At 45.3% G+C, this 11,244-nt stretch overlaps 2 protein-coding genes across 2 annotated transcripts; both read left to right on the top strand.

Annotated features, from left to right (window-relative positions):
- The first annotated feature begins 292 nt into the window (after positions 1–292).
- LOC123083890 (uncharacterized) lies at positions 293–2,507 on the top strand. The gene has a single exon (XM_044505768.1). The coding sequence runs from the start codon at positions 293–295 to the stop codon at positions 2,279–2,281; it is 1,989 nt and encodes a 662-aa protein (XP_044361703.1). The 3' UTR covers positions 2,282–2,507.
- A 1,101-nt stretch (positions 2,508–3,608) lies between these two features.
- LOC123086774 (hemolysin A) lies at positions 3,609–8,397 on the top strand. The gene is made up of 9 exons (XM_044508566.1): positions 3,609–3,846; positions 4,107–4,194; positions 4,679–4,758; positions 5,971–6,073; positions 6,178–6,334; positions 6,462–6,590; positions 7,150–7,236; positions 7,350–7,394; positions 7,722–8,397. The coding sequence occupies exons 1-9, from the start codon at positions 3,816–3,818 to the stop codon at positions 7,980–7,982; spliced, it is 981 nt and encodes a 326-aa protein (XP_044364501.1). The 5' UTR covers positions 3,609–3,815; the 3' UTR covers positions 7,983–8,397.
- Positions 8,398–11,244: the final 2,847 nt, after the last annotated feature.

Raw genomic sequence — 11,244 nt, 5'->3', positions numbered from 1 at the left:
ACACTAAGTTAGTGCTAGATACATCCATTTGAAAGACAAGCTTGAGACAAACTTTTTCGGACGGAGAGAGTATGAGATTTTTTTAGATCACCGTATATTAGTGATCTTTTGGATCATACATTTCTTTATGGAGGAAGTATATAATATTAAATACTCGTAGATAAATCATGCGATAGTATAGTATTAGTGTGAGAATAAGTATAGTACAACAATAATTTACTACTACAAATAATAAAAATAATAATCGATGCGCCGTCATCGGCCCAATCGCCGTTACAGCAAAACAAATTGAATGCTTCGAGGGCTCAGTTTACGGACGCAGATCTCGATACCCCCCCCCCCCTCTCCTCCAACGGCTCTCTCCTCCTGTCCAAACCCCGATGACATCGCCCCATTAACCACATTCCATCCCCCCTCGCCGCCGCGCGCCCTGCCCACCGCCGTCCTCGCCGCCGCCATGCCCAGGCCATCCTCCAAGGCACCCTCCTCCACGTCCCAGCCGAGGAGGGCCCCCCCTTCGCCCACCCCTTCCCCGGCCACCGCGCCCAGGCCCAAGAACCCCGGCGCCGCGGCGCAGCGCCGCCGCAGCCCCCTGTCGGACCTCAACTCCGGGGACGCCTCCGCCGCGCGGGCCGGATGCTTCCGCTTCCTCCTCTCCTCCGCCTCGGGCTCCAAGCCGCGGTGCGCGTCCACCCCGAGGACCCCCGCGTCCGGCCCGGCGCCCCGGGCGGAGGCCAAGAGGCGCGTGGCGGCCGCTGGCCATCTGCCGGATCAGGAGTGGAGGGCCAAGGCGGAGCAGGGGGCGGATCGTGACCCCAGAAGACGGAGGGACGAGCCGATCGGTTGTCGGATCAGGAGGGTGGAGCCGGAGAAGAAGCAGCAGGGGCAGGCGAGGAGGCAGCAGCAGCAGGAGGATCACCTCGAGGCCCTGACGCCAGAGAGGAAGGCGGACGCGGGGTCCAATCCGTCCTCCGGAGCGACGCCCCCGATCCACGCTTCGATCTCGCCGGAGGTGCTGGCCGGCGGCGCCGCGACGCCGGCGTGCTTCGCGGCCGGGCACCACGTCGTGCCAGGCGTCCGCGACCGGCGCAAATGCCGGGCGAGGGGCATCCTTGACATCGCCGGCGAGGGCACCAGCGAGGAGCTCGACTGTGAGCCGTCCCGGGCGTCGATCCACTGGCTGTCCTCGCCATCGGGCGAGGCCGGTACGTGTTCGACGAAATGCGGAAAGGAGGCGTCAGTCATCTGGCTGTCATCTCCACGCGATGAAGGTGCCACGTGTTTGTTCGACGACGAGATCTTCCTGCCCAAATGCTCATCGGAGGACGCATTCTGGGAACTCTCCCCGGGGCTGTTGGGTTCGCCGGTCCTTGGAGGTCTGCTGGATTTTGACACGCCGGCGTCGGAATTGTCCGAAACGACACCATCGTCCGGATTCCTTCCGGTGCAGAGGACACCGAGCACTGGTGACAGCATTAGCCCCTTCTCGCTTATTGTGAAGAGGGCATCATCGCATTCCTCTAGGCTAAGCTCCTTGTGTGCCCAGCGAGGACTGGGCAGCAGCTATGGCAACGATTCGGCAACAGATCCGACACGGATCTCTGGCGAGTCATGGTCTGAAAATGGCAGCACAGGCAAGTGCTTAGGGTTAGCGAGGGTTAGCAGTCGCCCACTAACGAGGATGGACCCAGTGGTAGAATGCCTCGAGATGATGAGTTTGTCCCCAAGGCCCGGGGATGCTGATTATGATCAAAATGATGAAGATGGTGCCCTGCCTGCTACATTGCCTGAGCTCAGCTTCCAGTTTGCTGGTGCTTCGACACCTCTGGAATCCATAGACCTGAGCTCTTTCAAGAGATCTCCCTGTGACACAGAATTGAAGGGGAAGGAGGCAAGTTTCTGGAAGCCGGCATCAACCGAGGCTTGGATATCTTGGCGAGAAGGGCTAGTCAGCAGAATATTTGATATGGGTGATCTGGATTGCTGCCAATGGTTGTCTGATGATGAAGATGGACCACTTATCCCGGGCAATGTCGAGGCGTTGCCCGATACAGCTTTGCAGCCAGGCAGTGCTTGTTGCCTGCAGGAGGATAGCAAGCAATCTGGCTTCGGCTCCGTCGAGTTTGGTTGCAGTGACGGTGGATTAAATTATGACAGTAGCAAGGCCACTCCAAACTCTGTTCAAGTGGCAGAGTCTATGAGAGCAGAAGGATTCGAGCTCGTCTCGTCCGATGACTCGGATTGGACTCTCTTGTACAAGAATGGCTTGTTTGAAACATGAGGTTAGAGGGTTATATCCTTGTTCAGATGTTGCGTACTACTCCCTCTGTAAACTAATATAAGAGCGTTTAGATAACTAAAATAGTGATCTAAATGCTCTTATATTAGTTTACGGAGGGAGTACTAGTTAGTTTATGTCAGGAGGAAGCACATGATTTTGGGATCTTGTGTTTGCCCCTCCCAGCCTTGTATACTTATTTTCAAGATATGAGTTCATCTTTATCTTTTTTCGGCAGCGCATGTAAATATTATTGTTGGCAGATGAACATTTGTTTCTGGAATATAATCACTCCTGGTTCATTTTAGAACCCAGTGAGCTCACAGTTCAGAGTAACATGAGTATGGGCGTATGGCAGCAGCCACTGGCTGGGTGGCATTCGACATGTAATTCTTCTGAACAAGTACGCATCAGAAAGCAGTAATCTGGAGTTTACGGTGTTCTGATATTCTGATATTCTTGGAAGAACATCACAGTCCTTCATAAACTTGTTTCTCTAAAATTCAGTATCTGCGGATATTCTTGGAAGAACATCAGAGTCCTTCATAAACTTGTTTGTCTAAAATTCAGTATCTGCGGATATTCTTGGAAGAACATCACAATCCTTCATAAACTTGTTTGTCTAAAATTCAGTATCTGCGTCCTTGAGGTTCTTGGAAGAACACACCCACACGGCATGGTTTGTTCTCTTGACAGGCATGCATTGGGTCCTGAGGCGCCTTGAGGTTTCTTCCATTGGTTTCATTTCTGAAAGAAACCTGAAGTTTGCTCCTACCCAGTTCAGTTCCATATAAAATGAAAGGGTTTGTCCTGTGATTTTTTTTATTGAGTTGGGGTTCGTCCTACTCGCAAAACAAAAAAAAAGAGTTGGGGGTTCGTCCTTTGATGATGTGCAGAAATTGTACGATGATTTGCATATGGTACCCAACAAATTTGGTGAAAATGGAAAATTTTGACCCTTTTCTAAAACTAAAGCAACAAATAAATCGAATCTGCACAAAATTCATGAAATGACCCTTTTACACGACGCCCCGGGCTGGGGGTGCCATGCTCCTGGCCTGAGGCGCCATACTTGATTGGCGCGGCAGCTACCTCGACAAAAGGGTCAATGCCATCTAGAATGACATTTCAGGTTCAGGCGTCATGAAAAAAAAGGTCATTCTGTGAAAATATTTTCAGATCCGGTTCATTTCGTGCCGAGTTTCAGAAAAGGGTAATTGCGGGTGCGGACTGCGGACGGCCGGCCCTGACGTAGGTGCGCCAGCGTTGCACCTGCACTGCTGCGATGACTGCAGCCGACGCACCGTGGCATGCATCAATACGAGCGTGCGCGGCTGCCGTAGGTGCGGTGGGAACAAGAGAGCGTGCGCTTCGCCGTCCCGCTGTCACGTGGGCCCCGCCAAACCAGCATCAAACCCTATCCCACTCCTTTGGTCTTGGCGGCTTTGGCGCTTTGCATCTCTCCCAGCCCCAGTCGTCGTCGGCGCGGCCGCAGAATCCGAGATTAGGGTCCGCGGTCGAGAAGAAGGAGGCGGCGATGATGGCCTGCCGGCTACGGCTCCACCAGCGTAGGAGCTCCCTCCCCCTCCTGAATCTTCTTCTCTATCCTTTTTCTTTTCCTTTTTTCGTTTTGCATACACCAGACCAGAGCTCCGCCGCCGCAATGTTTTGCCCGTCTTCTTCGTTTGCTGCCTTCCATGAAATTTCTCTGTATTCATGAAGTTAGAGCACCCATCCCTCAAATATTACTTGAGCTGTTGCAAATGTTTCTTCTGGGGAGTATTATCGTTCCGTCGTTTAATCAACCAGGTGCTCTTTTCTTCCACAGTTAGGCTGGTTGGAGTCCGGCCGACCTGCTGCTTTCCGTCCAGGAACTTGGCGGCTGTCAAATCCCAGAAAATCCAGCCCCCAAAGAAGTAAGCTCCCAGCTTTTCTATGTTTTTCCTCCTTATTTCAAGATTTCTCATTTCAGTGCTAGGGAATAACTGCCAGTGCCTTGTAGATTGATTAACAGTTGGCAATGGTATCATGTGTGGTACTGGTGTATGCCTCATTCATGTTCCTTATCTCTGTTCTTGTCTAGGATGATTGATTGTGATGCTAGTATATTCGGAACATCAATAATAAGCACGCCGTTGCAGCAACATTTTCATACTAGATTGCAAGGTGGGTATGTAGTAATACAATAAGATACACCAGTTTCAGCCTCTAGTTACTCTTGTGTCATTTATTACCTGGCAACTTCATTTTCGCATCTTATTGATGTGATGGTTATCTCAGTTTATTCATATATAAGAGGGATGCAGTTATGGTACAAATGGGTGTCGGTAGGATGATGATCTTCAATCTCTTTGGAATATATTGTTCAACTATTATATATTTTTTGTTCTTCTCACTCAGGAAAAAGCGATTGGATGAGGCGTGCCTTGAGAGGTATCAACAATACAGTAGAACGTACATCCAGTCATGGATTCTTCAGGGTTAGTTTTCCCACACAATTTTCTTGTGCATTTGAATCTTCATAACCTACACTTACATACTTGCATAAATTAATTGGGTACTTTACGTTTTAATAACCTATGCTTCAAGAAGCAAACTCAGAGCATGCCATATAAACCGAAACATATGGCATGCTATTAGCTTCTCATGCTGAACGAAATCTGGAAAGAATGAGCCTGGCCCTTGTGAATGGCTACTCTTGCTCATATACTGGTGAAACTAGATTAGCAAACACTGAAAGAAAAGGTGCACTTCTGAAACGAAGGTAGATTTGACTTGTTTGTGCACTGGTCTAAATGGTGAGTTGCAACATCACTGGTGCACAGGAGGCTTGCGTTTTGGTTCAAGCCGAACGGCATGAACAAGAAAAAAAACGTCACAGGAGGCTTGCGTGTTGGTTCAAGCCGAGCGGCATGCTCGAGAAAAAAAAACGTGAAATAGCCATGATGCACCTGAAACACTGTCTTCTTGATGTCCGGCAGGTGTGTATGAACGGGATTATACCTGTGGCCATTAAACTCATCAAGGAGTTCGTCCGCCATGGGCATCGGGATTTTGTCCTTGACAATTATGTCGTTGAGTGCTACATAAATACGGATGTCCATGACTCATTGTTGCTTCTTGACAATATGGACCAAGTAAAGCTCCGAGTTGCCATGGTGTTTGATGCTTTGCATAGCATGTTGTCGCACTGACTTTGAATCTCATCCTCCTGGACGGTTAGCAGCATGGTTCTTTACAGAGGACTAACAAACCAAATATCTTATCTCTAATTGGCTTAAGGCCCAGGCTAAGGATACCTTATCTCTAACTGACAACTTCCTAATTTGAATGGTACTATTCCTAACTTTAAGATGACAGGGATTATATCCCTTAATTGGAGCCAACTAGGGCTTCCTTATTCCTTCTGCTAGTAAAAACTATGCCTTATTAGCCATCTAGTCGTCTGTCTCCTGCATGTCTACATTGGTATCGCCTCTAGTGTGTTAATATAGGTTTTGTTGAATTGGTTGGGCGAAAGTTCAAATTCGCGGCACTTGAACTTCCCTATTGCATTAGGTTATATACTTGTATGTGCTTCTCATGCTACTGCCACATTTGATATGTGCAAGCAATTTCTGGAATTATTTAGGCACTTACCCTTTCAGATGTGACCTTTTAACCTTATATACTCAACCTTGTGAATGCTCTAGGTAAGGTCCATGTAAACGGAAGGGTCGTGAACAAAGCTGGAACACAAGTATCTGACAAGTCAGTCATAGAAATCAAGGCTGAAATCCCGAAATATGTATGTAGGTGATGCTCTAAATAATTAGCTTTATATTTAGGTTCATTATCCTATAAAAATGTAATAGCAGCATCAGGTTCATAATCGTATCATTTGTTGTGACCTAATTCAGGGCTGGGCATAAGCTTGAGGCAGCTATCAAAGAATTTGGAGTTGACTGTGATGGAAAGATAGCCCTTGATTCAGGGCTGTCTACAGGTGGTTTTACCGACTGTTTACTTCAGCATGGGGCATCACATGTGTACGGTGTTGATGTTGGCTATGGACAGGTTACATTACTCATTGAGATGTCCATTTTTTATCCAGCTCCTCTGCTTTATTTTGTCAGTGAGTTTGGTTGCTACCTATTGGAGCAGCATAACTATTTAAATCTCAATATGCTCTACTTATTTTCAGGTGGCTGAAAAAATTCGTGTGCATGAAAATGTCTCAGTAATTGAACGTACAAACTTGAGACATCTTACTAAGCTGCCACAACTGGTTGACCTGGTGACGTTGGACCTATCATTCATCTCAATTCTTGTGGTATGATTTGCTGTGCACATGGTTATGATACATTTACAGTGGCCTTATCATATGCTCGTAATTCATTACAGTTAATGAAGGAGTGCGCTAGGCTGTTTCTGATTTGTTGCTCTGTTCCTTAATTGTGCTTCTATGCATGAGATTACCTTTTGATATGCTTTCTCCACATGGTTAGTGTGATGTAAATCAGCATGCTGTAAAATCAAGTTCATGTGACGCAACCCAATCAACTGATAGAGGACCAGCTTAATTGTGTTGGTGTATGCATTGTAGCTGTAAGGTTTTAGTTTGCATTTAGGGACACTAGTTCAGCTTCACTGATCAAAATAGTAAAATGCATGCATTAGGAAGAAGGCGGTTCTGTGGTAAACTGGTAATAACGAGGTGTACACCCCTTTGCAATTCTTTTTGTGCCGTTTTTTACGTTCTTCGGTATTGTGCTTCTGTTTTTCATGCTCTCCAATATTTTGCATGCGTAAGGGCCTTCACTGTCAGCTTAAAGAAATTACTGTAACACACATGTTGTCCAGTATTTAGTTATACTATCTGTGGATTCTAGGTTATGCCTGCAGTGGTCAAAGTAATGAAGACAGACTCAACATTGATAACACTTATCAAACCTCAGTTTGAAGCTCGTAGATCTCAGGTATAAAACAAGTTTCCTCTTAGGTTTCTTAATAACTTTTCAGTTGATCATCATATGGAAAAGTACAGTAATACTGATGCACAAGCCACCGTATCTGTTTTTATCCTGTTCAGGTAGGAAAAGGTGGGATTATTCGAGACCCTCTGGTTCATAAGGAGGTAAGAAATTGATATTTTTCTTTCTGGTTTACTTCTGTTGCGTATCCTGTTTTGTGCCTTACTAATGACATTGAGCTTTTCATGGATTATTTGTCATTCCTTTTTGTGATTTCCCCTTGGCCAAGGCTACCACAAATCTTCTGCTTGATTACGATGGATTCCTGTTTTTCTCCCTTGAAATCCACCAGCAAATAGTACACTTCCAAATAAGAAAAACTTCGCCTTGGAATATCAGACTATCCTGAGATAGGATCCCATGCATGTAGTGTTTGTTTGTTGTTTTCTTTTACCTGAAGTAGACCAACCTATTCAATCGATTCATTACAGGTGTTAGATAGGATAATTTCAGGCGTTGAGCAGTTTGGATTTCGCAATGGGGGCTGGATCGAGTCTCCGCTGAAGGGCGCAGAAGGGAACACAGAGTTTCTTGCCTGCTTCGAGAGGATCCCAATGCCAGAGCCACACACTGAGGCAGAAGCAGGGGCAGAGGCAGAGGCAGAGGCGGCGGCGCAGGCGGAGGCAGAGCCAGAGGCAGTGGTTGAAGCACAGGCACAGGCAGAGGCAGAGCCAGAGCCAGAGGAAACATGATTCTTATTATTATGTCCACGGCATGGCAAGTTTTTTTTAGAGAATAGCTGGAGAATCCTGAAGTAGACCAAGGAAGTTATAAGAGATTAGCATGCTGTGATATGAGAGATCCTCAATCAAGTTATACCGAGATTTTTTTGCATATGCTGTTGCGAAGCTCAAAAATTGCATTCTGCAAGACCGACAAAGGAGATTCAGACATGACAGGCAGGTACTCAGTTGTATACAAAATCGAAATGGAATGAAACAATTAGCTCCAGTGTTTTTTTTTATTTTTATTTTATATCTTAGCATAGCATACGGGATGTGCTCCCTGTGCACCGAGAAGGTAGAACACAGTTCCGCTTACAGTCTTGTACCTTTTGTGATTTTGCTACGAAGGCGAATACATTCACCGCAGTTCGTTCCACTGATCTGACGAAGCGATTTGAACTGGAAAATGTTCAAGATGATGTGCAACCTCTCTCTGCTGCTATTTCCTTTTATTTTCATTTTCTATCTGTGCAGGTGGGTTGTCTGTTGTGTCCAACCTACAAGGTTCATCGAGTAGTTAAGAGTATTATTATCATTGGAAATTTGTTACCGACCCTTGTTTCCACTGTAAGTGCGTGGAGAATCTATGTCCTCAGAAACTTCTCTGAAACAGGATAGCGTTGAATTCTTAACGGATTGTGTGATCTCCTCATGCTATGACAAGTCACATTTTCGTATATTGCTGCACCTGTAAACTGACCTGAAAAGGTTCTTGGATCTCCTTTCCAGCAGTGGGTCTAAATTCAGTGTTGGAATGGCAACAAAACATTGCATTTGCATGGGTTCCTAGTCTAAATGCAGGCAATAGAGTGTGATTAAGCACCAAAGTATGTTCCGTTCTTGGAGAACAAGAATCAGATGCATAGAAAATGCAGAGAGATCTGTGCCAGACAGACAGATCCACATGAGCCCCCAGAAATCTAGCTAGTTCCAGGAAGATTCCTTTGCATGATAGTACGACTTGAGAAATAGTACTAGTCTCATCTGCACTTCAAATGATAGATTGCATTGTAGGCTGCTACCATCTCCAAGGTCAACGAGTAGGATAAGTATTGGGCTAGCATTGGACTGGTAAAAAAATGGTTTCACTGCATGCAAGCCAAAACATTTTTTTCTTCCGGATAATCAAGAAGTTAACTGATTCAGTTAACTCTCTTTCCAGATATGAGAATTATCACAAGTTTGGCTATTGGGCTTGGCTGACTTACATTGTTTTTCCCTTTGAGTTTAACACAAACATAGAACATCTGAACAATCACCCCCCCCCCCCCCCCCCCCCCTCTCTCTTTTTTTTCATATATGGCTTTTTTCTCTTTGCGGGGAACCTTCATATATGGGTATACAAACTAATGGACTTCCATTAACTGAGTAGTCCACTTGCCATTGGCCAGACAACGTAGCATTATAATAGGGCTTTGACAAGATTGAGATGAGTACATCGAGTAGGGCATTTTGAGATGATAATTCGTGCATTTTTAATAGTGAACAGTCCTTATATTGTTCACCATTTTTAGAATCATGATTTTGTCTTTTTTGTGTAGCTCTCACCATAATATATACCATCTTCAAATTTGACACACATGTAACATACATCCGTATGAACGTGTCTGATTTTTTTTAGATTTTTTCAGAACTTCAAAATGTGATTTTTGAATTTCTTTTTAGAAGAGCTCCATGGAGCTCATCCTCCATTTAGCATTTTCAGAGTACAGCTCATTATTATTTTTCAAGGTCAGCAACTACAAAAAGTAGAATGCGGGCTGAAATATGCTTGTTTATATAGACATCTTTTTCTGTGTGAAAGTTATACATCTAACTTCATGCCCTTTTGTGATAAAAAGAAAACTTCGTGCCATTGCATGCTAGCTTATGAACATTATAAATTACAATATTCACACGATGCAAACTGAATTTCCAGTTCGCTCATTTCCCCGCCCAGAAAATCCATGACAGGACGTGTCCCTTTCGTTTCCTTCCCTAATCCTAGGCGGCTAGGTCAAACTTTTTCCTCCAGACTTCACCGACGAGCCTGTGGATACGCCTCCCCTCTCCCTGCCACTCCGGTGGCAGTATCGGGGAGGAGAATCTCGATGCCTCCTCACCCCTCCCGTTAGTAGTTTAGGTTAGGGTTTTTAGTCCTCACAAGTGTGATGCTCGGGCGGATGGCGGCTCTTCTACTTCGAGTTTGTCTTCGGGGCTTCGATACTCCTCGAATTCATCCGTTTGGATGTACTCGACGGAGCTCCAATGTAGATTCTTGTCGTCTTCTTGGGGTGGTGAGGTTAGAGTTTCTCGTCATGTATCGAAATTTGGTGTCAGATACTTCAGATCTATGCAAGGGTTCAACAACGACGACTGCGATTCCAGTGCACTGGTGGGCATGTGCATGAAGACTTTCCAGTTGTCATTGACAAGGTCAAGCGGCTCCGGTGGGAGCGGTGACGGCGGCGCGTCGACGGCTCGTTCTGAGAGTAGTGGTGTAAGAATCTCGTTGTACTTTTTTATGTTTAAGATGTACTCCCTCCATTCCTAAATATAAGTCTTTTTAGAAGATTAATATGGACTACATACGAAGCGAAATGAGTGAATCTCACTCTAAAATCCGTCTATATACATCCGTATCTAATTCACACTGAAATCTCTGAAAAAACTTATATTTAGAAACGGAGAGAGTACTTCCGATGAACTTTTATAACATATCTGATCGTTTTCGCAAAAAAATGTCCATGACAGAGTAAGAATGTACCTTGTACTTCATCTGTAAACAAATATAAGAAGTAGTTATCTAAACACTTTTATATTGCTTTACAAGGGAGTACTTTGTTTTGGAAGGTTCTTTGAATTGGACCCGGAGCATGTGGCTTTACTAGGAATCAAGAATCCAAGAGAAAAAAAGGATTCAGTGCATCCACTTGACATGACTAAACTGTGGCCATGTGGGAGTGCCATCCAATCAGAGACCAACTAGCTTAGGTTGTCTGCTTGGCAATGTACAACGAACAGATGTGTTCCGAGAGAGCCATACCTACGATAATGGTGTCGACGAATGGGCAATATGGCTGTTAAAGGAGAGGGGCAATATGGTCCACCATTACAGAAGCTTCCGAAGGAGAGCGGATTAGCGAGTCCTTTTATTTGAAAATAAGTATATAGCAAATGCAGCTAATAGTTCAAAATAAAAGGAAACATTCCCCTAAAAAAAGAATTGGTAAATTGCATCAACCATCTT

Source organism: Triticum aestivum, chromosome 4A (assembly GCF_018294505.1).
Source record: "Triticum aestivum cultivar Chinese Spring chromosome 4A, IWGSC CS RefSeq v2.1, whole genome shotgun sequence".
NCBI lineage: Eukaryota > Viridiplantae > Streptophyta > Magnoliopsida > Poales > Poaceae > Triticum > Triticum aestivum.
Note: the sequence above shows the minus strand (reverse complement) of the source record. Positions and strands in the feature narration are given on the sequence as shown.

What these genes read in the sequence shown, in the direction of transcription:
- LOC123083890 (XM_044505768.1), top strand. Translation starts at nt 293, where the DNA reads ATGCTTCGAGGGCTCAGTTTACGGACGCAGATCTCGATACCCCCCCCC.
- LOC123086774 (XM_044508566.1), top strand. Translation starts at nt 3,816, where the DNA reads ATGATGGCCTGCCGGCTACGGCTCCACCAGC. An exon ending in TTGATGTTGGCTATGGACAG is followed by an intron (nt 6,335 to 6,461) that starts GTTACATTACTC and finishes ACTTATTTTCAG; the next exon opens with GTGGCTGAAAAAATTCGTGT. An exon ending in CATTCATCTCAATTCTTGTG is followed by an intron (nt 6,591 to 7,149) that starts GTATGATTTGCT and finishes TGTGGATTCTAG; the next exon opens with GTTATGCCTGCAGTGGTCAA.